The sequence below is a fragment of the Lepidothrix coronata genome, unplaced genomic scaffold (genome assembly GCF_001604755.1).
Source record: "Lepidothrix coronata isolate B3197 unplaced genomic scaffold, Lepidothrix_coronata-1.0 Scaffold302, whole genome shotgun sequence".
Classification (NCBI taxonomy): Eukaryota; Metazoa; Chordata; class Aves; order Passeriformes; family Pipridae; genus Lepidothrix; species Lepidothrix coronata.
In genome coordinates, this window is record NW_016690482.1 from 119093 (window position 1) to 146787 (window position 27695).

The 27695-nt window shown below is 48.3% G+C and overlaps 2 protein-coding genes across 2 annotated transcripts; both read right to left on the minus strand.

The window, feature by feature from the left end:
- Nucleotides 1-9193: 9193 nt before the first annotated feature.
- Nucleotides 9194-14726, minus strand: LOC108508536 (lymphocyte antigen 6E-like). Its single transcript, XM_017837383.1, has 3 exons — nt 14675-14726; nt 10338-10457; nt 9194-9399 (listed from the first exon to the last, which is right to left on the minus strand). The coding sequence occupies exons 1-3, from the start codon at nt 14724-14726 to the stop codon at nt 9194-9196; spliced, it is 378 nt and encodes a 125-aa protein (XP_017692872.1).
- A 4849-nt stretch (nt 14727-19575) lies between these two features.
- Nucleotides 19576-25099, minus strand: LOC108508534 (lymphocyte antigen 6E-like). Its single transcript, XM_017837380.1, has 3 exons — nt 24770-25099; nt 20786-20905; nt 19576-20170 (listed from the first exon to the last, which is right to left on the minus strand). Exons 1-3 carry the CDS (start codon nt 24825-24827, stop codon nt 19962-19964), a joined length of 387 nt encoding a protein of 128 aa, XP_017692869.1. The 5' UTR covers nt 24828-25099; the 3' UTR covers nt 19576-19961.
- Nucleotides 25100-27695: the final 2596 nt, after the last annotated feature.

Consider the following 27695-nt stretch of genomic DNA (forward strand, 5'->3'; position numbering starts at 1 on the left):
GCCCCTTTTTTTCGTGTCCCTGCTGCTTCCGTGAAGGAGGAGGCAGGAGCGGCAGTGCTGCCCATGTGCGGGACCCCACTAGTGCGCAGCCCTTTTCAAGTGCAACCCCCTGGTTCGCGGCTCCCTGTACCCGCAGGACCTGCCGATTTCGTGCCTCCCTCCCCTCCTCTGTACATCACCATTCACAGACGCCCTGAGCGCACACACACCCCCTCCACACGCTCCCACCCACCCTGGATCCGCATGTTCCCCGTGTGCCAACGTATTCCCTGTGTGCCCACATATTCCCTGTGTTCAGGGCTCCCTGCATGGATGTCCTGCATGCAGCATCCTCCCCCCTCCCAAATTCATAACCCACCCCTGCAATGCATGACACCCCCTCTTCGTGTAGGACCCCTCTGCGTGCACAGCCCCCCATCCAAGAGCCAAGCACGTACAGAACCGACTTCCCCCATCTGTTTACCAGAGCCTAAATTGGATTAGACACGCAGGATTTGGGAAGCTTGAAGAGCTGGGATGGCATGGGACAGCCTGGGCTGCTTGGCAGGATGAGGCCTCAGAGTGTAAACAAGTCCACCAGAAAGGTTTGTTGGAGTGGCCCAAATTGAGTAGGTCCCATAGAAATAACTAAATCCTCCAAGAAATGAGCTGCAGGGAGGGCAGTGGGGGAGGGATCCTGGGAAGCTGGCTGTCAGGAAAGCCTGGGAATGGAGGAGCTGGCTGGTGAGCCAGCAGGAAACAAGCAGGCTTGACAAACTCCATGCCACAGATGGGGTTTATTCTGCAGAGTCAGCATTTCCTGGCAAATGCATCTGTCAGAAGAAATTCCAGCTCCTGTCTTGTCAGAGTGCATTCAGAGTACTCTGCTTGGGAAAAAAATCCGTGCCTGCAAACTCCTGGTTCCCTTTTCTCTCATCTTTATTTCTCATTGCCAGGTATTGTAGCAGGAACTGCCTTCTGAGCAGTGTGTTTCTGTGGTCTAACATCTTCCACTGGAACAGGCTGCTGGGACTGTTTTCTTCTCTGCTTCACAAACCAAATGCTAAAACCTGGGAAGTTGCAGCTTTGTGGTAACTGAGAAACCATAATTCAAACACACTCATCAACCCCCTGTCTCTTTAACAAGGTGAGGTTTTGCCCATGAGAGTCTGTCTGGCTTTTTGTGGCTACACATGAGCAATCTCACAGCACTGACGTGCAGCACCTGAGATTTAATTTCTGGGTATCAGGAAGGCGAAGGTATGTACCTTCAGCTCTTCTCTTCCTTCAGTGTCTGCTAAACTAATTTAGATGGGATATTAGGAAGAAATTCTTCACTCAGAGGGTGGGGAGGCCCTGGCACAGGTTGCCCAGAGAAGCTGTGGCTGCCCCATCCCTGCAAGTGTCCAAGGCCAGGTTGGACGGGGCTTGGAGCAACTTGGGATAGTGGAAGGTGTCCCTGCCCATGGCAAGGGGTTGGAACTGGATGATCTTGAAGGTTCTTTCCAACCCAAACCCTTCTGTGATTCTATGAGACGCTCCCCTCATCCCCAGGAGAAGTGTCCGAGGACCTGCAGCTTCCTGGTTTTCTCCTACACATTAATTTCACATTATCAGTCCCACTGTTTCCTGGAGGAGGCCTGTCTGTTATTAGGTCTGTTAATAGGAAGGAAGAGGGAGGACCTGAGAGTCACATGAGATTCAACCAACCACAGGATCCGGAGTCATCCCCATACTCTGCAATGGCTGGGCAGGGACAGCATTAATTACAGGGTGCTGCAAATGAACAGGTGACCTGAGAAACCAGGAACCGATTCCTTGTGGTGGAAGATGCACCAGGAAAGGAAGGAAGCCCTCCTGAAAGCTTATTTGGACTCCATGACCCTTGTGAGTCCCTTCCAACTCAGGATCTTCGTTATTCCATGGTCTAAGCTTGTGTCTCCAACCTCCTTACCAAGGCTGTGGTGTGGGACAGACTACAAAGCTCAACATATATTTCTACTCTAGACCAACACACAAAACACTGCCCTGGTTGCTCCAGCCTCTTCTTGCAAATTCCTTGGAGTTTTGGGGTTGTTGGAGGGTTGTTTGGGGTTGTTGGAGGCGTCACTGAACCGTTGGCTTCATGTTGAGAATACAAGGCCAAAAAACATCTCTTCACAAGAGGAGGGACACAGTAAAAAAGGCAGCAGGGGTAGAGTCCAACAGCAGGAATGTGGTGTGTGCTGGGGAAAGGCAGAACCAGGTACAGGAACATTCTTAAGGGAGAAGGAGATAAGGCAGGGACTGGATCAGGGAGCAAACTGGTGCCTGGGTAAATATTTCAAGGTTACTGGCGTGTGAGGGAGGAAGAGGCATGTGTTAAATCAGGAAATGATGAGTACCAAGCTCCTTTCATGGCTCAGGAGAGCAGAGATGGTGCAGCAATTCAAACCAGGGCTGCAGGGAGAGGCTTCGGGGTTGAACGGGCACTTGAGGAGTTCAGGCTTGAAAGGTGGGCTCACTACAAGCTCGCTCAGCTTCTGTGGCACCTGCAGAGGTTCCTTCCACACCACGTTTCTATTTCAGGGCTTGTGTGGGACTTCCTGGGCCCGGCCAGGCCCGTGCACGTGGCTCTCACCCGGTGGGATTTGCAAATGAGATGTTCAGTGGAGCAAAACTGCTCAAACAACTCGTGGCTCGATGACACGGGGAGGAGACAAAGGCCTTTCTTTTGCATCATTCTCTGGAGATGAGGAATGTTCTGATTCCTCTTCTTCTGGAGAGGATGGGAGCTGCTCTGTGGAAGAGTCCTGTCCCACCTCCCAAAACCACATCACTGTAAAACACGGATTATTGGTTTGGCAGAGGACTGGGAGGACATCATGAGAAATAAAATATGGTGGTTTTTTAGGCCTATTGCAAAGTTGTAAGATATCCAAGTTCCAAACTAGACCTGGGTATCACCGTCTTTTTTGGCTGGATGAGGGAAATATAAAAGTTCCTAAAGATTAAAATCCTTCGGGGCCACGTGGAAATTTTGTACACGGAGGTTTCTTTTCTCTCTTTGGGCTAAGAACAAAGGAAGATCCATCGTTTTTGACAGAGGACGCCTCGCACCCAATCGGAAGGAAGGGAAAGCCCCTTATCAGAGAAAAGAAACCTTTTTAGGCAAAAATGAATATATCAAACTTATCTGAAAATGGGTGGGATTTTGTGAAACTATAAAATGTATGAAATTTAAACCCAAAGGGTCTTTTCTCCCCGGAAAAACTCAGTGTGAGACTAGACCCAGCGTGCTGAATAAATCATCATCCCTCCCTGGATTTGCCTCCTCCTCAAGTCCCTCATGGTTGCTCTGGAAGTTGCCCAGAAGACCTTCAGGAATTTATTTGGAGCATCCAAGGATGCTCCAGACACAGGTTTTTCCTGGGAAAACCAAGTTCCAGCTGCTTCTTTGCTGTCACTGACAGGCCACTCTGCTGCATCCCATGGGAATGAAATAAGCCTCCAGTTTTTTGGGGGGCAGGAAGAGGCTTTTCAGTCCTTTCCCCATCCCTTCCACCAAAAATGTGCCTCTTTCCAAGCAAGGAATTCCCCGGGATCCAGGGAGGCAGCACAAATAGTGCAAGGGATTGTGGAGATTTACAGTAGAAATGTTAAATTTGGTGTCAAAAACATTGGAATGGGAACGTTCCAGGGTAGGAAAGGACTGAGAAGAAACAACAGGTGGAGGGTTAAATAGGAAAGGCGTGTTTTCATTGTCGTGGAGATTCCTGTGTCTGCCTCCAGTCAAAAGAAGAGGAGGTACAAACTGACCCTGGATAAACTGATTTTGGATAAGAGCCTAAGGGTGGGGGCCATAAAACACCCAGCTCAAGCAAACAAAAGAGCTGGAATATTCAGCCATTTCGCCTCAAAGGGGGAAAACGAAAGGGAAGGGGAGCCAAGACAGAACCCTCTCTTTAAAATCAATAAAAAGCAAGTCCAAAATCGGGGTTTTTTTGTGCTTTGCTTTTCACCTTTTACCTTTACCTTGTGCTCAACCCCCGAGGCAGGAGAACTGCAGAGCTGTCACCTCCCGCTGTAAAAGTGACACAGGCAGATGACCCGGTCACACATATCATTGTGACTAAACGAAATCCTCAAGGAGAAGCCTGAGAGGACAAAAGCCACTTTTATACAGAGATCTTTGCACGATGACGTTTCTTTGTCCTCCCGGAAGATCTCGCAGCGAGTTTTATTACTCCGATTTCCTGCGGGCTGCCGAGAGGAGTTCCCCGTTCCCAGGAGCGGCGTCTGCACCTTCTTTAATTGCTGATTAACATCTCAGGCTGGAGGCGGCCCTGGAGTTGGAGGCAGGTGCCGGGTGAGCTGTTGGGAGCACTGGGCACAGAGCCAGCTCCTGTTTCCTGACTCTCCTGGACCAAGGAATATCGAATTCCTGACACCCCCCTGCATGACGACGATGCTTAAGGACTTGCCCAAGCGAGAGATCAGCTGGAAGAGGAGAAAACCACCTGTCATTCCTATGCAGAGCTCTCTCCACACACTTTTATGCTGACTGAGATCCTGGGAAACCTGGGGGTGTCCTGGAAGTTGAACAAACGTCCTTTGGAGTGAAGTTCCTGCGCGATGCGAGTGGAGGAGCATCTTTGGGTCACCTTTGTTGGTAGACAAGTTGTATATTTGGCTTGGAGCCACCTGGTCTGGTGGAAAGTGTCCCTGCCCATGGCAAAGGGGTTGGAATGGGATGATCTTTATGGTTCCCTCCCACCCAAAACATTCTGTGATAAAGCAAGTCAGGCTTAGACAGCACTAGGAAATTCTGCTCTAGGGAAGGGAACCAGCTCCACATGGGAATGACAGAAAGGAGACAGAGAGAAGCAGGAGAGGCAACTGAGTTCATTCTTCAGCCCCTTGGAGACACCAAGGTTGATGCTGAGGACACTGTTCTTCTATGTTTTGGTGCATTTTGGTTGTGGTGCTGAAGCTGCTGATTCTGGAGGCAGTTCTCCAGCTCTTCACCACATGTCAGGTGCCAGGAACCCTTTCTGATCCTACCCAAAACCCTCTTTGCTGCTGTGTGAACCCTGAGTCAAAAAGTGGGGAGAATGGAGCAACCCCTTGGAGAAGAGCCTGGAAGGATCCCATCCCATCACTCACCAGTTTAACTTCCCAAACACAAAGGATTGCAGACTTCCAACAAGTTCCAACAATTTCCACAATTTCCCCCTAAGTCTGACACGTGTTAAACCTGTGATCTGACACCTCTTCTTTTCCTGTCAGGGAGATTTCCTCATCCCCTCTTTGTGCATGTGATGGGTCCACATTAACTGCAGAGCTTTGTGCTTGTCCTTCCTGAATTACCCCCTCCTTTATCTCTCAGACTATCACTCAGATCCCTCAGAATCCCCCCAAATTCTCCTGTTTGCAGGTTCTCTCCATTTGTCACCTGCGAGCTCGAGGGATTTATTCCCTAATCCGTCATTCAAAACGACAGTTAAAACTTTGCATCGTCCCAGAGCCAAGACAAGCCACAGATGACCCTTTTTAATGGATCATTCCAGCCTGACAGCAAATTGTCCATGGTTATTTTGCTCGTGATTTTTAGCTACACTGTGTTTTCTTAGTTTTCCTTTCAAGCCCATCACGTGTCACGGTGCCAAAAGCTTTATTAATGCTGAGCTGTGTGACAGGTACCACTTTTACCTTAAATACACATTTTGTTATCTTGTCACAGGTGGGAATAACACCCATCTGTCACTAAATTCCTGCTGCTCGCCCCCCATCTCCTTGGTAGCCCTCACACCACTGCAAATTGCTTGGTGACCTTTTTTCAGGGCTTTTTTTCCCAATACTGAGCTCTGTGTGTCCCCAGAGTGTCCCCAGCCCCCTTTTTATTGATGGATGCTGCATTTCTTCATGGAAAAGGTTGTTAAGCACTGGAAGGGGCTGCCCAGGGAGGCCTGGAGTCCTCATCCCTGGAGGTGTCCAAGGAAGGCCTGGACGTGGCACTCAGTGCTCTGGGCTGGGGGACAAGGTGGGGATGGGCCAAAGGTTGGACTTGATGACCGTGGAGGTCTTTTCCAACCTAAATTCTGTGAGCCTGTGATTTGTTGTCACGAACACCCAGATTTCCCTGCTGTGAAGAAACAGGAGCTGGAGGAACAGGCTGGGCTTGGTATCTCCAAGGAATCCACAGATTCTTTCTCCCAGTGCCTCCTCCTGGATACCACTTGGGCAGACATCCATCCCTCAGTCACGTGTGTATTCATAGGGAAAACATCACTTTTCTTTGCTTTTGATGTGTTAATTAATTCATCTCATTAATATATCTGGCAGCAAAATGGTTCTTGCTCTTCTGTTGGATGTGGTTGGTGCCTCCCCACTCGTCTTCCCTTTAACTCCGCAAATATTCCAAGCTGGAAGCACAAACACATCTCCTGGCTCTGGATGTGGCACCTTCAAGTATCACCTGGGTGTCTTCTCCCACCAGGCACAGCCCAGCCTGGAGAGCACCACCAACCAAACCTCACAGTGCAGCTTCACTGGAAAAGGCAGATGTGACAGATTTTGGATTTTTTTCCATGGGGGAAGAGAAGAATTGGCTGTTTGTGCCTAAAGTTCTGAGCCAAGAGAAGCCCTGATCTTCTTCTTCCAGCTCAGGGAAGGCAGGTACCAGTGTGGAAAAGGAGCTGTGACCTTCTCATTAGCCCATTTCTCACCTCCAGCCAAGAAGGAGGTCCCTCTTCCTTCTTTATCTGAAAGACTTCCAGGGATTTTCCACTCAAAGCACCAGCTCTGACAAAATCCATTCCTAAATCCCACCCCCAATGCTCCCTTTTCAGACACCTTCTGCTCCCACAACTGTGAGGAGCAGGAACCTGTTCCTGTTCCTGTTCACTCCAGGAACCAGGTAAATCCTTTTAAATTCAGTCCCTTCACCTCCACAGGATCAAAGAGTTTAATCCCGGTGCTTCGGCATCCAGAAATTTCCAGACAAGAAACTCCTCTAAAGTTGTGGACAAGGAGATCCAGGAACCACTTTTTCCACTTGATCTTGTGGGAGGCAACATCCCTGTGGGTGCCATCAGTACTGAAACCAGTGTGGGGAAGAGGAAGGGAAGAGCTGGGAAGGCAACAAGGCTCTGCAAAGGATCTGGAGGAGGTTTGTCCTCTCCCCTTTGCTCTGCTTGTCCTGGTTGCCCCCACCCCACCACCCTCAGTGGAATTATCTCACCCCTTGACTTGTTCCCTCCCCTCCAGTTGGTCTCCCCCACCAGGTCTTTGCTTTCTCACATCCAGTGCAACTGGTTGAGACATAAATTGCTCCTTCTGCTTCCTCTTTCTTGGGAAGACTCAACAGGTGGTAAAACAGTCATGGCTTTGGCTCAGAGCCCAACTTTCCTGGAGCTTTTTGAAGGCACCCGAGGTATTCCAGGGAAGAACTGGCTTCCCTCTGTGCTGGGTATCCATGGAGCACTTGCTCATGGCATGGGATGCAGCACAGCCCCTACCAGTGCTGCCAGCCCTGACCTCACCAGCTGGGCATCTCTTCCTTCTTCTTGGTATAAAAACTCTCCCACTTCTCCACCATAAATTTGCTTCCTTTTTGTGGTTGTATTTGCTGAGAGAAAATTATCAGCTGGTTCTGTTACCAAGTTCACATTTGGGCCTTTTGACATCTTGCCATCACAGCTCCCCAGTCTGCTCAGATCACAGGCTGTCAACATCTCCTAGTCCTTTCCCAACACTGTGGGGTCACCTCCTTAACTTGCTTCAATTCCATTAAACAAAATGTTTAAAATCAGGCACCAGGATTTAAAGTTCACAACAAAAAACAAGGAGCTGATGTGGCATCTTTGGCTGCTCTTGGAAAACCAGTTGCTTTGTCATCCAAGCAACATGAAATGTCTCCAAAATGCTCATCCTCCCACCAGAACACAGCAGAGTTCCAAGGCAACGCTTCAGATCTCATTTAGCCATCAAGTGCAACATCTCATCCTACAAAAAAAACCAAAACAAAACCCACCCTTCACTTGTTTGGAGCAGCTCTGGTTTCTCCCAGAGCACAGCTGAGTTAGAGATGCTGCCAGATTTCCCTTTTTTTTTGCGTGTTTTCCAGGAAAAGCGAGCTCTCAGCAGGGCTATGACCCGAGGGGCTCTGGGCTGTTTGTGTTAGGGCCTGGCTGGCTGCCCTTCTGCTTCTCTGTGACACTCCCAGGCCTCCCACAAGAGCTTTTCTGTGTCCCCTCAGCTGCAGCTCCAGCGGGGAGAGGAGGGAGCCGAGAGCCAGGAGGGCAAAGCAGAACAAAGCCCAACACAATCGGTCGTTTCTGTGCCAGGAACGTGGTTTTGTAGAAACCAGCTCACAAGCTCTAAATGACTGGGCTTGGCAACAGCTGGGAGGTTGGTTTGACCCTGGAAAAGAAGAGGGAAATAGATATGGGGATGTGTTTTCCAGCTGGCCCAGGTCCATGAAGAGGCAGCGTGAGGATAATTCTCAGCTCCGTGTTCTGCTTCTTCCCTTCCCTTCTCCCTCCCATCTTTTTACTCTCTCAGCCACCTTTCTTCTTCTCTGCCTTTCCTCTCTCAGTCACCTTTCTTCTTCTCTGCCTTTCTCCCTTTTTCTCTGCCTTTCCCCCTTTTTCCCTGCCTTTCCCCATTTTCTCACGTGGGTGATAAAGGATGGCCATTTCAAATCGTGACAAAACCCCACCAAGAGCCAAGAGGCAGAAATTGCTCCCCCATTGAGGCTGGAAAAATGTCCAAAATGCTGCCAGAAAAAAAGCTTTACCTCTTCTTCCTTGTTTATAAACTGGTGTGTGATCACCAGACTCCCTGTGAACAGAAGATCCCGATCATCCCTCTGTGGTGACAGAGCCATTCCCTGGATTTTGTCCAGGGTGGGCTGTTATTCCTCACAGTGCTTTGAAACTTAAAGACACAAAAAGATGCCTCCAAGGATCTCTTCAGAGCAATAACGATTGGAAGCCTGAACATGTCAAAAAGCTCATCTTTTACAGGTTTCCTTAGGTGAGTTGAATGTCTGGGGACACTTTGGATTCAAGCAGGCTTAGGAAATCAATAGGAGTTCAGCACCTGACTTATCCAGGCTCTCTCAAAAATCCCGAGGGGAAGCTCAGCCGCAAAACATGAATCTTTGAGAGCAGAAATTATCCCACTTTTATTTCAGCCAACAAAGCCATCACGGGGAGCTTTTCCCAACCCATCACAGTCCACGTGCAAAGATGTAGGTGACACTGGCCAGGACAGCCAGGGACATCACTCCAAAGCTGCTTTGCTTGCTGCTGGCTCCATTCACGTTGCACAAGGGTTTCTCACAGCAAGAAACCCTCTGAGAGCTTTGTTGCTGACTTGCTGCTGGACACGTCGGAGAGCACATCTTGGAGATGATGTATTTGGGCTTGTTGGGCTCTAACGGAGAAGAGAAGGGGGGAAATAAAGGAAGAGTAGGATGTAAAAATCATTGTTAAGTTGCTTTCATGGCTAAATCGGTGCTGGGGAATAAAAGAAGGGCGGGCACTAATGCTCAAGGCAAATTTCATGGAATAAATCATAGAATCATGTAATGCTTTGGGTTGAAGGGACCTTAAGGATCATCTAATTCCAACCCCCCTGCCATGAGCAGGGACACCTTCCACTACACCAGGTTGCTCAGAACAGCATCTAACACTTCCAGGGATGGGCCAGCCACAATGTCACAGAATCCTAGGACTGTTAAGGTTGGAAAAGACCTTTAAGATGATCAAGTCCAACCATGACTTGGTCCTCTGCTCAGGACCAGCATCAATCTGGCCACGTCCACCCTGCGTGTCCACCAACATGATGCTGGTCTTCCCTGGGCTCCAGGTCTCTTCTGTTCCTGAAGGAATTATCACCTATGGGTGCCTCTCAGTTCAAGCTCCCTGAAGTGATGCCCAAGCTGGGTCACTTCCCACCAGGATAGTTTTCCTACAGCACAAAACCAGGGGGAATGTTCTGCATGACCTCAGATTTGGGCTGAGAGCACCTGGTGGTCTTTGAGGGCACAGACCTGAAGGATTGTTCATGGCACAGGAAGTCAGCCATGGAGTTTTTTGCCCAAAAACCTCTAAAAACAACTCTAAGAGTGAAAAATGCACATGAACTCGACCCCCAGGCTTGAGTTCACTCCCTGGTGCTGCTCAACGTGTTTCCAGCATTTCCCACCTCCCAGCAGCAACATCAACACTGAGTGACTGCAAAAGGGAGCCACAAGGTCCATGTCTCCTAAAAGCTGGTAATCAAGGCCTATTGTTTCCATGACTGGGATGAAAGCCCATTCCTGGGGCTACTCCTCTCCAGAACAAACAAGGTGCTGCTCAGGAACGTACTTGTTCTGACATCCTTCCGCACGGTCACGCAGTATTTGTCCTCCTCTGAGCACATGGAAATGGTCAAACAGTCCTTGTTGGACTCCTGCTCTTGGCAGATGTAGCACATGAATGGATAAGCTGGGGAAAAAAAAAAAAAAACAAAACAGAGAAAGCACATTACATGGTTTGAGAACCACAAAAGCTGCTGCCCAGAGATCTCCTTTTTCCTTGCTGATGAATGTTTGTGTGTGGGTGACCGCTGATTTCTTTATCCCTTGACCCGTGGCAGTTGTGCTAAATCCTTCTCTGTCTCTTGTGTCTCAGGCTGAGGAGTGTTATTGATCTGTTTGCAATCTCTGGGAGCAGGAGATGTGAGTGGAATTTGAGGATTCGGGGGCTTTTATGCTGGAGATTATTGCCGAGCAATAAATAGCGTCTCCGTCCTGACGGCTCTGCCACGTGAGTTGCCAGTTCCTGCCCAGTGGTTTCTCCTGGGCAACACCAGGCAGGGCTTGGCAGGGAGAATTTGAGGGTGTCTGGGGTGTTTGGAGGAGGTGGACAATGCCCAGTCTCCTGCTTGTCTTTCCTGGCTCAAACACTGCTGTCACATCTCCTTTTTTGTAGTCGGACATCACTCACTGACCTGGCCTAACCTCAGTTCTAAGAAGTCTGGGGAGAGCTGCCAGATGCTCTGCCAAGCTCCTGTTGTAGTGTAAAACAGAGAATAAATGGAAAAGTCTTAACCAAAAGTCTGGTTGAAGTGGTAAAGGGAGATTTGGTGAGATAATTCATATCTGCAACTCTGGTAGAGGATTCACGTCAAGGTCACACAGCGATGAGTTGTCTTTCCTGTCAACAATTTACACACTCGCCCTCAAAGCCAGAATGGGGTAGGACAGACCGCTGGAAGGTAAAGAAAAAGAGGAGAAAGAGCAAAGACACTGTCTGGGTGAGAGAACACACCGAAGTGTCCACTGGGCAGATGGTTTGAGGGATTTGATGGCGACGGTCGAGTTCTGGGCTCACGAAATCACCCAGAGCAAAGTGTGTGGTTTTGTGGGAAGGAGACGGGATGAGCTCCTTTAAAAACACAGATAGTTTTTGAAGGGAAGCAAACACAGCACCACACGAGTTGGTGCTAAGTCTGGGGGCAGTCTGTGAGCATGGCAAGGGCAGAAAGCAAGCAGAGGACACATTCCTGGGAGAGCAGCTTTGCCCGATAAGAAGTTGGTGGCGAGAACGTGGAAGGACAACGAAGGTCAGACCATTAAACGAGAAGTTTGTGATGGACGGGAAGGAAAAAGTCCTCAATTGTTGATCCTGTAAGGGTCAGAACAATGTTTATCTTTTTTGCTTTGGTTGGCACTAAAAGTTGAATTTTCATGGGCAGAGTAGAGGACATTCAGTGAGGTTTTGCCAAATTTTTGGCACAGTCTTGAGTGATGTTTTGAGGAAGACCGGGAAAGACAAGGCAGTGAAAATGCCTCAGAATGGGTGCAAAGCCAGGCATGGAAACTCTCTCACAGGGTAGTTCATAATGATCAGTGGTCAAACCAACTGGAGCAATGCAGCTCCAAAGCTCTGCTGTGGGCTCAGGTCTGTCCAGCATCATCCCTGGTGACAGAAGGGATGGGATGGAGGATGAACATCATGTTTTCAGATGGTGCCAAGGACAACAAAGGTGAGAAGACACTGTGGGTAGAGTTCTGTAAGTGCTGGAAGCAGAGCCAAGGAATCTTGGGCAGCATCCAAAGCAGTGTGGGCAGCAGGGCAAGGTAGGGGATTCTGCCCCTCCAACCCCCTCTAAGGTGAGACCCCTCCTGCAGAGCTTCCTCCAGCCCTGGGGAACATCACAGGAAGGACATGGAGCTGCTGGAGAGAGTCCAGAGGAGGCACCAGGATGATCAGAGGGATGGAGCAGCTCTGCTGGGAGGAAAGGCTGGGAGAGGTGGGTTTGTTCAGCCTGGAGAAGTAAAGATTTCAGGGTGACCTGATTGTGGCCTTCCTGCACCTGAAGGAGCTACAAGAAACATGGAGAAACAAGTGACAGGACAAGGGGGAATGGCTTCAAAATAAGAATAGGTTTAGATTGGATATTAGGAAGAAATTCTTTACTGTGAGGGTGGGGAGGCCCTGGCACAGGTTGCCCAGAGAAGCTGTGGCTGCCCCATCCCTGGAAGTGTCCAAGGCCAGGCTGGGAAGGACTTGGAGCAACCTGGTCTGGGGGAAAGTGTCCCTGCCCATGGCAGGGGCATTGGAATGACATGATCTTTAAGGTCCCTTCCAATCCAGGCCATTCTGTGATTCTGTGACTCTATGATCCCATAATTCCAAGATTCTATGATTCCAACTGATTTTGACAGATGGATGTAATAAAAGAGCAGAGAAAAAAAGGCAACAAACATTGAATGAAGTTCAACAAAGACAAATAAATCACACTTGGATAAAAATTAGACACTTGAACGTCGGATGGCGAACAAGTGGTTCGGCGATGATCAAGAACCACAGTGCAAACAGCAGGAGTCAACAGTGTCACATTCCAGGGATGGAAGGGAACACAGGCACAATGTCATGTGCAAGATATGCAAAGTGGCCTTTCCACCCTGGCAAAGCCTCAGCTGGAACACCAGCGACCGAACCCGGTGCCCAAATCTGTCTGCGGCACTTCAAAAACTATGCAGGGCATTTGGAGAGATCCCAGAGGAGAGGGAGGAGAAAGGGTCTGACTGGAGTTTTGGAAATGTGACCTCGTGGAAAAGGTTGGAAGCCTTTAGAGTGTTTATTAGAAATGAGAATATGTTGAGGAAAGGCACAATAACCACCTTCCTGCAAGGAAAAAGGAAGCAGCGGAGGAGAAAATAATAAACTGGTTTATACGTCCTGTGGTGAAAACACAGGAGATCTGCACAAAAAGGGATGCTAAGGGATATTAAGATTCCTAAAAGTCTGAGCAATTCCAGGCCATGAAATCTTCCTTGCTGGAAACTTTCAAAGATACTTTAAACAAACATCTGCCTGGTTTTGTCCGACAGCAAGGACTCGATGATCTTGGAGGTCTTTTCCAACCTTAAGGATTCTGTGATTCTGTGGGAAGGATCGTGACCTTTTAAGATTTCTTCTGGACACAGTTTAACTGTAACAGTGAGTTTATAGCTGGAAAAGGCAACAGACCCTCTTTGGTGGGCTGAAAGATCGACAGTTTTGATCAAAAGTTGGTTATTGGGATCTTGGATGGGACCCCAGAGAAGTATCAAACAAGTTACCTCCAGGTTTTCTGTTGTCCCTCTTTTAGGCCAGAAAGCTGCAACCTCTTATTCTCAATCTACACTGGGCTAGAAAGGTGTAAAAGCCTGTCCTTAAATCCATTTGGAATCTGATGACAATATAAAACATCATCAACCCTACACCAGTAAGGAATCCCCCCAGGAATGTGTGCTTCCAGAGCCTGGCATCCCTGAGCTTTCTGTTTTATCCTGGCTCACACTGAGGATGTTGCTTTGAAAATTACCCTCTTCTGTCCATTCTGTAGTTTCATTCAGGAATTAGGGGCACAAAATCCTTTCTTTTTTTGTAATAATAAATAGTCCTTTTCCCACTCCAAAACCAGCCAGAGCTCCCACTCTTCCAGGAGCGCTTCAAAACCATCCATCCCAAAAACGTGGGAGTGAGGGGGTTGATGCATCAGAGAGCAGGAATTAATGAGGTGCCTCTTTCTCAAGGCCTGCTAGATATGTATCGTGGTTTCTGGGAAACCATCAGGTGTGGGGCAGATATTGGCAATCTGGTCATTATTCCTACGTGCCAGGAGCAATGGAGCAACACATGGACGAGTCCCAGAAGGAGGTGCATTCCCAGCACCTCAGACTTCCCTTTGGGAGAAGGATGCCTTTAACATGACACGGGCACAGAGAAGTTCTTTCAGCTCTGCCTCTGATTTAATCTATAAAATTCCCAGTGTTGCACTTCCTAGGGTGGAAGACACCTGGCAAACCACGTGGATCGCCACAGTGGAGGAAGCAGCAGTAGAGAAAAGTCTCTAAAAGTACCCAAAAACCGGTATTCATTTAAAAAATTACAGGTTTTTAGGCTTTCTGGCACTTCCAGCTTGCAGCTTTTGGGAAGATCCCGTAGACCACTGAGTGGATTTAACCTGGCATCCAAAGAAGATTAATTTATCAAGACCTTATTTCTGCATCAAGTTGGAGCACAGAAGGTGCTCAAATCAATCAAGGTGCCAAAGGACGTTGGTGACAACAAAACTGGGGACAACCCTCTAAATTTTTTGCCACCTGAAAAATTTGCCCTCCCCTTCTCCCTGCCCCTGATCTTAGTCAGAAGCAGCAGCTGAGGCTCACCTTGTTGCACGCACAGGACAGCAGCCAGCAGGGTGACGAGAGGAGTCCTCATCTCCAGCAGATGCTCCCAGCTGCACTGGGAAGGTGTTTGGAGGGCAGGTTTTATACCTCTGCAACAGCAGTTTTACAGGTTCCCACAGGTGGACACAGACTCAGCCCACGGGCGGGGGATGTTTCACGTGGGAGTTTTCCAGGCTGGAGCTCTCGGAAGCTTTTAAGAGTTCTTCCGGACACAGTTTAACTGTAACAGCGAATTTATAGCTGGAAAAGGCAACAGACCCTCTTTGGTGGGCTGAAAGATCAACAGTTTTGATCAAAAGTTGGTTATTGGGATCTTGGATGGGACCCCAGATACATGAGAGGGATCAAATAAGTTACCTCCATGTTTTCTGTTGTCCCTCTTTTAGGCCAGAAAGCTGCAACCTCTTATTCTTGATTTACACCAGGCTAGAAAGGTGTAAAAGCCTGTCCTTAAATCCGTTTGGAATGTGATGACAATATGTGATAGTTTATACGTCCTGTGGTGAAAACATGGGAGATCTGTACAAAAAGGGATGCTAAGGGATATTAAGATTAAATTCCTAAAAGTCTGAGCAATTCCAGGCTGCGGCACCTCAGGGGAGGAAAAACCCTTTTGGTGACACATTTCTTGCCCTTCTGGTCTTGGGAGCGATGGGAAATTGGGATCTGCTCTTTTCTCCTCGGAGTTTCTCGCTTTGCTCGCTGCTCTGATGCAGCAACAGAGCCTGGAGGCACAGAGATACAGTCCTAGCCATGACTTTTTCCAAGCCCTTTGGATAGTGATGGATCAGGGTTTGTACCATTCCTTTCCCTTAATTATTCACCAGCACCGGCCTCAGGCTCTCAGCTGGCTTACCTCAAATAAAATCAGTATGTTTTACAGCACCTCAAATAAAATCAGTGTGGTTTACAGCACATTAAATTAGCTAATGGTTAGTTAAACAGAAGATTTGCCTCCAATTTCCATGTCACTCTTCATTCCTTTATCAATTCCCCTCCCGTTAATCCCTCTTCTCTCTCTCGTAATCCTCAAATACCCCGGGCACTTGTTATTTAATCAAGTCTTGCTCCTCTTCCAAGGATCCTTCAGAGGAGCTGATTTTCTCCAACAGAAAGCCAACAGTTTCTCGAAATTAGACTTCCATTTCTGAAACCACAAATTGGCTCCCCGGAGTTGCAGCTCTGCTCTGCAAAGAGCCATCTCTCAAACTGTCTCTTTTTCAATCTCTCTCCTCTCAAATCAACCCTTTTCTTTTATTCCTCTGTGTTGCTCCTCTCCTCTGAATTTCTTAAAATCTGTTTCTGACAGTCTGGGAAAGAGGACCCTGATACAAGATGCATCATGAGTTGCCATCCCAACAGAGCTTCTTCCAAAATAAAATCACTCCTGGACAGCAGGCAGAGCAGAAAGTGCGAAAGAAAATATTGTCAAACTCTCCTTTTTTGGGCAATTATGGAATAACTTCAGAAATTCCCTGGATGCAGCCACCAGGAGGGTATTTTTATCCATCTCTAATATGAATCATCCCAACACTGGATGATTTCCTTATCCATGTGAGTGTCTGAGTCCTGATCTGCTCCCGGAATGGCGTCATCAGGGGGTGAATTCCAGGGTTGTTCAAGCCTGATGTCAAACTGGACATTCCCACTCTGGGGTTTGGAGGCTGGTGAGGTCAACAAGGACTTGGTGATGATCAAATCCAGCCTCGTGCTCCTCAGAGGGCAACTTTATAACCGAGGGTGTCATAAACAGGTTTTCCTTCTTAATTAGTGGGTGTGGCTTCTTGATGGGATTTTGCAGTGAGGGTACAAGGAACAAATCATTTCCCCCTTATTTTTGGTCCTGTTTTATCCCATAGACTCATGATAGCTTTCAGAGAATCATAGGCTGGGTTGGTTTGAAAGGGACCTTCAAGATCATCTCATCCACCTCCCACTAGACCAGGTTGCTCCAAGGCCTGTCCAAGCTGGCCTTGAAATGTCTTTTTGAGTTTCCCAACATCCATTTTATTCCTGCATGATCTTTCCTGCAATAGGATCGAGTCAGCTTTGAAGGAGTGGTTAAAACTCCCCCAGTGCATCCAAGGGGAGAAATTTGGGTTGGAAATGAGCTTTTCTGTGTCAAGAATTTGTCTGGGAGCCGTTTCCAGGACATTAATGTCTTTCTTGGTGTCCTAACACTGGGATATTCCCTCTTCCCGGTGTCTAGAGAGTGGGAAGAGAGATTTCTTTCTCAAAGAGGACTGATTATGAACCACAAAAGCATCACTGAAGGATCTAGAAAGGATCTTGCAGGCACACCAGGGCCACCAAGTGAGGAGCAAGATTGAGGAAGACTGGAAACAAAAAAACCCCCAAGGATTCTGAGTCACCTCTGTAGAGTCATCTCATCTCATCCATTTGGGAAAATTAAAATGGACCTGAAATTGGAGCCATGAGCTGGCAATGGACCTTAAATTGGAGCCATCACTTGGCTGTGTGACAGCAGAGCAGCAGTAAATTTTGGAGAAGGGTTGCTTTTGTCCCTTTCCATGGCTTCCAGAAGCTTTTTTAGGCCTTGCTTTGATCTTTTGCATCCATCTCATCTCCTGCTTTGTCTATGAGTTGCCAGGTGTTGGTTGGATCTATGCAGATAAATGGGGAAAAGGGGGAGAAATTTCATGTTGTGAGGGGAAAGACACCCAAATTATTCAAGGAGAGCAGAAGGCAGCACAGATCCTTCAAAACCAACGGTGATAAAACCCCGAGTGAAGGAGAGGAAGGACCAAAGTTAAAGCACCTCCTAATTTAGGCAGAGCGAGGCCTCCTTGGCTGATCCAGGTCCTGACTCAGAGCCCTGAAAATCGAGCTCTTATATAATCCACAGGGAGAGGGAGGCAGTTCCCTCCCAGGAGCAACCCCAGGTATTTGAATGAGACTCCCATCTCCTTCCCAAGAGCCCTCCAGGCATCCCAGGTGGCTGTGCTGGGCAGCTCGACACTCCCATGCCAGGAGGATGAAGCCACGGGATCCAACGGAAAGCCTGGGTGGAGGGATGTGGGATTAGGAACCAGCCCCTGAGAGGGAGGTTTCACCTCAGGATTTCTCAGGGAGGTTGGCAGAGAGTCTCCTCTTACCCAGCCCTCCCAGGGAGGGGTCTCTAAGGGAGCTTTCATGTTTTTTAGGACCTCCTGTGCCTCAGGGCAGCTGAGCTCCCACCTCCAGACAAGGCCCTCGAGACGTGGGTCAGCTTTGGCCCCACACATGTGGGGTCGTGTTGCTGGGCAGTAGGGAGTGGAATCTGTGGGATCAGGGAGAAATCAGGCAAGAAGCAGGTTGTGTCCCACATGCCTCCATCCCTTTGACCATGACAGGTTCCTTCCCAACCCAAAACAGAAGCACCTGCCAAGTTCACGCACCACAAAACACGATTTATTTTAAACCTGCTTGCCAAGAGCTGGCCTGAACTCAGAAGCTCAGCACAACGAGACCTGGGGCCTTAATAACCCCATCTTGCCCTTTCCCAGTCCCTAAGGAATCCTAAACCCATGGATAGCAAAGGCTGAGGATTATTCCAAATAGTTCAGCTGTTGCCACGCTGTGATCTGTGTGTGGGGCAGAATTTGGCCACCCAAGGGCCACAGAACAGCTCTTGGCTCGTGTGGGGTGTTCACATCTGCCTGTCACTTGAATATCTCTAAATGTGGCAGGAGGGGAAGAAAAGGGAAGAGGGTAAATCTGACAGAAGGGTGGAACCAGCTCAGCTGGGGGATGATAAAAACCACAAGGAGAAGGAAGAGTCTCGGGGCTAAAGATGGAGTATTCTCGGCCAACCTTGGATTTCCACCGAGGAGAAAACACTGAGCTGAGGCTGTAGCAAGAAAATAGAGGTTGGGTGGAAAAAATAGGACTAAGACTGGATGAAGAAGCCAAAGAGGAAATCTAGGAGAGAAAACAGCCAGGAGTGCAGAGCTGGAGGTGGGATATGGATGGGAGGAAGTGGTGAGAGCAGGTGGGGGTGAGCTGGTCTTGAGGTCAAGTTTCCTTTGAAAACCTGTTCAAAATAACAAAGATGTGGCTGTTTCTGAGCAAATGCCCATCAGAGGGAGCAGAACATGCAGCTGCTCTCCCTGTGACACGAGTCTACAGAGGGAAAACCAGCTGGGTCAGCTGCAGCCAACGAATTATCCTGGGAGATCTTCCTTGGAGTGATCCCTGGGAAGAGCTGCCTCAGGAGAAAGCAACTCATCCTCCCCTGGCTCCCTTTGGAAGGGTTTGAGTGAGGAAATCTCTCATTCCCAAGATTATCCACAGGGAAGGGCAGGGCAGGGTGATGAATCCCTTCCATTTTACCCACGCTGGGACACCTGACTGGCAAACCTAAAAAATTCATTTTCCAAATTCATATTTTGTCGCAGATGAGGCTGGAATTTCCAGGCTCCAGCGGAGACACATCTGGCTTTCCTGATGATTTGCCTTTAAGCACCATGCAAGATGCTTTTCTCCCCTTTCAGGATAATCCTTAATGCCTATAAAGCAATTTCCACTGGAAGATCTTCCATCAGTTTAAAGAAAACTTAATGCTCGAGGTCCCTTCCTGTGGAATCCTGCCCTGTCCCCTCTGTTTGCTGGGGAGCCCAACTTCCCTTCAGGCAGCTGACCCAGAAGAGGAACTGAAAGCAAGTTAAATAGAGTTTATTCTGAAACAGAGTCACAAAAATGACATTTCTGCCAATGCAGAAAAATAAAATCTGGGGAGGGGCTTTCTGAAGCGAATGCAAAGCAATTTGAGTATATTCCAGCATTATTCCCTTCCACTTGCAGCCTCCACTTTTATTCCTGCTGCCATGGATGCATCCAGCAGCTCCTCCCCACGTCCCACACCACGCAGCCACGCGAGAGGATAAAATAACACTTTATTGTGCCCAGTTGCTGCTTAACAACCCTGATATTAAAGGGCTTCCTCGGAGCAAAATGATGCGGGGCAAAAAGTGGTATAAAGAGAAAAAAACGGCACGAGGGACAAAACGAAGGGAAAAAACTCCACTGATTTAGAAATGCCAATAGCAGGAGAGATGGTGCCCGTGGTGGGCTCCACATCATGCCTTTCTCTTCCAAAAATATCCTTTTGAGGTAGGGCAGTGCCCTTGGGCTTTGTCATCAGAGCAAAAGCGCTTCCTGACGGGATGTGACCTCCCGGGCGGGGGAAGCAGGGCGGCATTCCCACCCTGCAGGTGCCACCTCGAGCCCTGGCTGTGCAAGGCCTCGTTTCCCCCCAGGAAAGCCTTTAAAAGCCCATGCTGAGGATGCAGGCCAGGCTGGCCAGGAGGCCCAGGGCGATGATGGTGGCGCTGGTTTTCACGCTGCTGGCGCCGCTGAAGTTGCACAGGGAGCTCTCGCAGCAGCTGGTGGCCACCCCGGCTATGCCGATGTTGAGGTCGATTGTCGGGCAATATGCAGAACACTTCTTGGTGATGCGCTGGTTCTTGTCACTGCCTGGGGTGGGAGGGACAGAAAACAGCAGGAAAAGTCAGGATTTTTATCTCATATATTTTTTTTAGGCCTCAATGATCACCTGGATGTGCAATATCCGGTAGTAGATCCCAGGCTACTCCCACTTGCTGCTGTTGGTTTCCCTTCTGGCTGCACCATTATTTGTGTATATTGTGACCTCTGGAGACCAACTCCAGCCCTCACAACCCTTCTGGTGGTTTCAGGGCCAGCTGAGAGCAACTTAGGGCAAGAATTTTTGGGTTTTAACGAATTTGTGAAGTGCAATCCTGAGACAGCGTCACCATGCCTTCGGGTGGCTCCTTCCACAGTGCCTGGTCCTTTCTAATTCCACCACCTCTTGAGCACCTACTTGACCTTGGAGTTGAGAGAAGGAGTTTGTGGAGGGAAATTCTTTCTATTCCAATGTCTCCCTTTCCCAGGAGTGTTTAATCAGTGCAGCTACAGAGATAATCTGTGAGTTCTGCAAGATTTGCTCTCCGCGTGCTGCGATCCTCATTAATTCTTCCACCACACCTCCTGGTGGGAGCAGGCTCTGCAGTCAGCCTCCCCTGATCCCCATCTCGCCATCAGAGCCTTGGAAAAGCTCTCCCCACTTACCCATTCCCGTGGTGGAATAGGTGGTCAGACAGTACTTCTCGTTGTCGGAGCATTTGGTGGTGCCGAGACAGTGGATGTTGGAAGTCGCGTCTTTGCACGAGAAACAGGTCAAGGAGGAAGCTGCCAAAAAAGCACAGAACACCCGTCAATCACCTCCAGAAACAGCCCCAGGAGCACAAAACTGGTGGTGGATGGAGGATCTGTCAAGCCCAGCGGCCACAGCTTGACAACCACCTCCATGTGTTAAACTTGGCCCCAGAAGCCCAGTTAGTTTAAGCTCAAATTCCCACCACAGATGTGCTTTGCTCCTTTAGGAACCCTCAGGGATCTTCCTGCTGGATATTTAGTTGACTCTGCCTTGAATCCATTTAGATGTGTGGCATCTCCACTGTGCTGTTGGAAAGAGAACCCTGATCTACTGTCACTTCCAGTGTGAAGCTCTTGGGATCCCTTTCCAGCCTGGCTCCTTCAAGCCTTGGTTGGTGGACAATAGTTCTTGGATGGAGACACTGGACCAGAGAATCTGTGGCTGCCCCATCCCTGGAAGTGTTCAAGGCCAGGTTGGATAAGGCTTGGAGTAACCTGGTCTAGTGGAAGTTGTCCCTGCCCATGGCGTGGGATTGGAACTGGATGATCTTTAAGATCCCTTCAAACCCAAACCATCCCATGATTTTTCTGGTTCATTTTCAGAGCTCTCCTGTGTCAGGAGGAAAATCTTGGACCTGCAGAAGACAGGGCTGAGCAAATCACCCCCTGGGCTGCAGCAGATTCCTTTTTACAGCCATCCATGGGTATTAACATCCTCTCTCCACAAAATGTGCACATCTGGAACACTCTGCATCTGCCAAGCGCTGTGCTGACAGGAATGAATGCAAACAGCTTGCACTCACTGAGGCTAAAACAGCCATTCATGGCAAAGAGATCCTTGGGGAAGGTTTTTTTGCATGATAAGAGGAATTTCCTCCTCATCTCTTTATCTGGCACAAACATTCCTGACAGCAATGTCACCCTCTGGGGATTAGACTCATCCTCATGTCCAGAATATCTCTTTCTATGGCCCGTTAATACCCATTTAATTCTTGGATCAGCACTGGCCTTTAGCTTTGCCTTCCTTTCCCTTCATCTTCCTTGCTCTTCTTCCCCCTTGCCCTTCATTTTCCTTGCTCTTCTTCTCCCCTTTAGCTTTGCCTTCCTTTCCCTTCATCTTCCTTGCTCTTCTTCCCTCTTGTCCTTCATCTTTCTTCTCCTTTTCTCCCCTTTAGCTTTGCCTTCCTTGCCCTTCATCTTCCTTGCTCTTCCTCTCCCCTGCCCAAGCTCATCAGCACCTTTGTCCGTAGTGTCCCAACCTCATCCCTACCCTTGTGTGACCTTAAGACAAGTTCATGTGGCCCAAACAGGCTCAGCCCTGGCTCCAGCTCAGTCCATGACCCCGGGATCACTGGTTTCCATAGGAAATGCCTTTTAGGTCACTATTCATCCTCTGCCTTGGTGGAAGCTACCTTCTTCTCCCACTCCAACTCAGCCCCTTCTCCCTTTCCGTGGCCTCCCAGTGCTGACCTTCCTTTTCCTTTCATGATCCATAGTCCTCCCATTCCCTACTCTGTTATATCCCACTAAATGGCCATGAGCAGAGGCCACAGAGGACAGAAAGGCCCAGAAAACTGGGCTGGCAGTGCCTCAGATCCCATCACCCTCCATTGCCATGGTTATTTCAAACCCCTCACCCTTGGCACCCTCGGCTTTCTTTGACTTCACACCAAAACTGCTGCAATTTCCTTCCTATCTCAGTCATTTCCATCTCCAGAACCTCACCAGTTCTCCCACTTGGCTCTTGCCTTCAGTATTGTCCTGACCCTGATGGATAAATTTATTTGTTCGAGTCTGAGACCCTCCTTAGGACCATCTGTGTGAGAAATGTGTGGCTCCACTCTTTTCTCGTGCAAATCCCATCCAGGGATGTTTCTGCTCCACCCCACTGGGAACCACCCTTTCCTCCCAGAAACGCACTAAAGCTGAATCCCCAAACTGGATTTTCCAGACACATAGCCTGGCTTAATCCTTAATAATAGAGCTTCTTTAATCCAAGCCCATCCCCAGAATAATTTCCTGAATTAATGCAGAAACAGTGGAGCTTGTCATGTGCCCAAATCCTGTTTCATCCCATCCTCCCAAAGCTGGGAGTCTTCATTTCAGAGTCCAGTTGCCCTGGGAACCTTCCATCACCTTTTCCAACCTCTGACACTCCTCAGGAGATTTCTTACTCACCATTCCCTAGAGGACTCTGGAAGCAGATGGAATCCTAAATGGCAGCTCAGTTAAGACTCTGAACTCAGGGAGGACAATTTTTGTCATTCTACTGGAAAACATTTCTAATTTTATTTAATCTCTTCAGGTATCTGAGGGCTGAGAAGGAAAGGAAAACTATTTCTTTCAGTGCCCTACCCAAGGTGTAAACCTGGAGTTAAACCAGGCTGGCCTAAGCTGGTTTACCTCAAATAAAATCAGTGTATTTTACTGGATGTCTCCTGCCTGCACCCACCAGGACCTCTGCTCTGACTGAAGGGGAACATTCCCCGAGGAAAATTTTCTTGTGGATAATTCCAGCCACACACATAAACCTCTTACATGTGTAAAGCATTAGGAAGTGCAGGGATTGACACCGGTTTCAGGATTAATTGGAAGAGGAACCAACCTTGGATTGCACAGCAAAGTGGGGCTGCTCATGGGGTAATTTCCGCTGATCTTTTTAAGAAGTGTGATTACAGTTGATAAGATCCTTTTCTTGTCCTTAACGTTCTCAACTTGAGCACAACTATTTAGCACATACCAAGTTTAAAGCCTGTGATAAGTATTCCCATGATAAGAATATTTACAGAGCTGAAGGGCTCTGCTAGACCAGGAGCAGAATGGGTGGTAGTTTGCAGGTCAAATGCTACAGCAGAGGCTGAGAAAAACTCAGTTTGTAATAAGGCAAAAAACCCCTGAGCTGAGGGAATCAACTATTCCCCAAAAATAGAGGGATATTCAGGGCAGCACCTTCCCTTCCTTGCTTGACCCACGGCCCAACCTTGGGGGCTCCCAGAGGCACAGGCAGAGCCCAGCCAGGAGAACTGAAATGCAGGTTCCCGGTGCTCTCCCCCCAAAAAAAACCCAGACACTTCTCAGAATGAAAATGGGACTCTGCATCTCCATCCCAGACCTGGGATCAACCACACTGGGAATTACAGAACTGCTGGGGCTGGAAAAGACCTCAAAGGTCATCGGGTCCAACATTACCCCAGCACTGCCACGTTCACCACTAAACCATGTCCCTGAGCACCACATCTACATGTTTTTTGAGCACTTCCATGGGCAGTGATTCCACCACTTCTCTGGGTGGTGATTCCACCCCTTCCCTGTTCCCATGCTTGAGCACCCTTTCAGTGATGGCATTTTTCCTGATGGATTAGTGGTCAGTCTTGACAATCTGAGAGGTCATTTCCAACCTTAATGATCATTTCCAGCCTTGCTGCACTTCAAAGCAAGGAGAGATGGGAGCCAGAACTGCCTCTCCTCTTGTGGTCTGACCATCTCTAGCGATTTAGGTAATGATGGTTAGTAATTGCAACCAATAAACAAGTGAAAAAAATTCATAATGATTGGGCTGTGGTGAGTCCTGGGTCAAACCTGCAGCTTTAGTGCCCAGCTCTGTGTATCCCTCAACTAACCCCCTTCCCATGGAGCTGCACTGAGGGCTCTCAACCACTCCAGGGGCTGGGCTGGGTCTTCGTGAGTCGTCTGAGGTGGGTGTCTCATCCCCCATTTCGCCTCCTTGTCCACCCACCTTCTGGTGGGAACACGTCCCCTGGCTTCTTATCCCAAGGACTGAAATATTTTCTGGACCTCAGTGACCCTCCTGCAAAATCCTCTTATCATCCCACCACATCAAAGCCAAAGTTTTGGGAGGGTCTCCTCCCCCAGCAAAGCAAACCCTTGGAGACTCACCCGTGCCCATGCACAGGGCGAGGACGAGCGCGGCGAGGAGGAGGAGAGGAGCCTTCATCCTTTCCAAGTTCTTGCCAGCTCCCAAAATAAGCAGGACTCGGCCAGGGCAGGTTTTATACCTCTGGAGTGTTTGCTTTGATCTTGAGATAATAACCACGGGGCTGCTGTGTCAGAGGAGGGATAATTGGGAGCAACGTGTCGGGGCTTGTGTGTCCAAGGGTTCTTTGTTGGAAGTCTAAGAGGGGGTGTGTTCTCCCCCCCAACTTCTTTTCCTCCTCGTTTCACAACTCAGCTGCTTCATCCTCTGTGAACTCTGAGACAGTTTCTAATTTTGGGGAAGTGGAGGAAAAGCAAAGGACACAAAAAAACAAAACAACGAGGAGAGGAAGGTTCTCCTTTCTGGGCCTCCCAGGGCTGAATCCCTTTAAAGATCCCTTTAAATCCAACTCCCTGGCATGGGTTGGATTTAAATTTCAAATGGAATTTGGGATTGAAGCTTCTACAAAATGTCTCCCAGGACTGGCAACAGCACTAGAGCAGCAGAGCAGAATCCTTACACTGCCTTTCATAGGGGACCAGGCATCATTTTCTGTCTCTTTTTTAAGGCAGTAGCTCAAAAAATCACAAATGTTTCTGCTAAAAAAAAAAAAAAAAAGTGAATATTTTATATGAGAAGAAAATGTTATCTTGTTATGAAATAAATTCCACTGGGCAATGAANGGGTTTTTTTCACAAATTCCAAAAAAATAAATGTCAGGGAGAAAAACACCAACCAATTAAAGCATGGAGAACGAGAGGTTGGCTGATCAAGGATCTCAACTCGTTAAGTTTTCAGAGGAAAAAAAAAAAACAAACCAGCCAAAATTCTGTGAAATGCCAACAAGAATATTCCATTGGATTTCCATGTTGTGCTCTTTATTCCTTTTTTTATTTTTAATCATGTTTCATCCTGTCTCCCTGTATAAAATCAGAATTTTTCCCCATCTTCTTCGGGTTGTTGTTGTTGTTTTTCCCTCCCGCCGTTGTTTTCCTGCCGTCTCCTCACCAGGATGGAGGCGCAATCCCAGAAAAGCTCCTTCCACGTGACACCTGGAGCTGCAGGAGCTGCCCCAAAGCCTCTGCCAGTGACTCTGCCCCTTGCTGCTGCCCATCTGCCTTAGTTCCCTTTTTTTCCTCATCTCCAAATTCCTCAGATTTCCGTCTTCCAATAAATATTTCGGCCTTCTGACGTGACCCGCCTCCAGTCATTGTCTCACCCAAAAGCCACCCCGGGGTTCTTGGGGTGATGTAAGACTTTCCATCACCTCTAAATCGGGCTTATAAACACTGTTCACGTGACTGAGGTGAGGAAATTTCTGCTTTCTCAACAGGGAGAGCATGAAACTCAGTTGGAACAGAGGTGGCAATTAAGCCAAAAGGCTCCAAGGAGGGGCGTGTTTGGCTTCATCAGCCTTCCAAAGGCACCAGGAGGGAGGAAAATAGGAGCTGGCGCCTTCCTTGCCAGTGAAACCCTCTCTTGCTTGTGAAATATTTGATTTTCCCCAGACCAGGAGAGATTTGATTGGTAAATCAGCTTTTTTTAGTGATTATCTGGGGGGGGGGTGATGCCCCTCAGCAAAGGGAACGTTGAGTTGCAGAGCAGAGCCAGCCCACATTCCCAATTATCTCAGCCAACAGCATCCCCTCACAGGTACAGAAATAGCAGCTCAACCAGGCACTTGTTTTTGATTCCCTCCCCCTGTAATCTCATCCAAGCCAAAACCTAAAATATCTCCTGTCTCCTGCAAGCTGCTGAGATTTTGAGAAGGCAGGGCCCGAGTTCTTAAAGGCTTTAGAGCAGGATTTTCCAGTAGATGATCCTGGAATCTTCCAGCTGGTCCCTTATGTCCTTCATAATGTTGTCTTTGTCCCTCACCAGAAATAAAAAAAAAAACAAACCATGAGCGCAGAAAGATTATTTTTTCAGGACACAAGAAGGTAAATATAATATCAGAGTTTACAAGAATTTGGGAGTTATGAACTTCATAAAGGCTTCAGAATGAGTAACAGGGGATTTAATTGGAGGTGGAGGTGGAAGGTGAGGTGGAAAGACTTATTTCCCTTGACACAGTTGCCGAGGGAAGAAGGAAGAGTGTTTTGCTTGTCTCGTTCTAAACCTGGTTGAAACTCATGTGAGGAGGATGAACAGTTGCTTTATTTTAGGGAGGGAAACGCAGTTTTCTCGAAACAAAAGCTGGTCAAATGTAACTGTAAATGTATGTAAATGTAAGTGTGAAACTCAGATGTCGTTGCTAAATGTGGAATTTCGAGTCGGCCAAAAGCTTTGAGAAGAGTTTCAGAAATTGCTGTGAGTAAAATGCGGGAAAAGCCGTTGGAAAAATGGTTAAAAAAGTGCAAAGGCCCAAGTTTCTGTTGGTCCCTCAGCACAGAAATGTTACAACACCACTATCCTCTAGTTAGAACATTTAAATAAATGCCAGAACACCCTCCTTGACCAGAAATTAAATCTTTATGGGATGATTAAACCTAATCCCATTTCACAGCCTTTGGACAGAACTGTGGTTTCTTCCTGTTGGACAGAAACACCTGGATTTTACCATTCTGGTGGAGCAGGATTCCCTCAAATCCAGCACAGGCTTCCCCTCAAATCTAGCACAGGCTTCCCCTCAAATCCAGAGCAGGATTCCCTCAAATCCAGCACAGGCTTCCCCTCAAATCCAGTGCAGGATTCCCTCAAATCCAGCATAGGCTTCCCCTCAAATCCAGAGCAGGATTCCCCTCAAATCCAGCACAGACTTCCCCTCAAATCCAGCACAGGATTCCCTCAAATCCAGTGCAGGATTCCCTCAAATCCAGCACAGGCTTCCCCTCAAATCCAGAGCAGGATTCCCTCAAATCCAGCACAGGATTCCCCTCAAATCTAGCA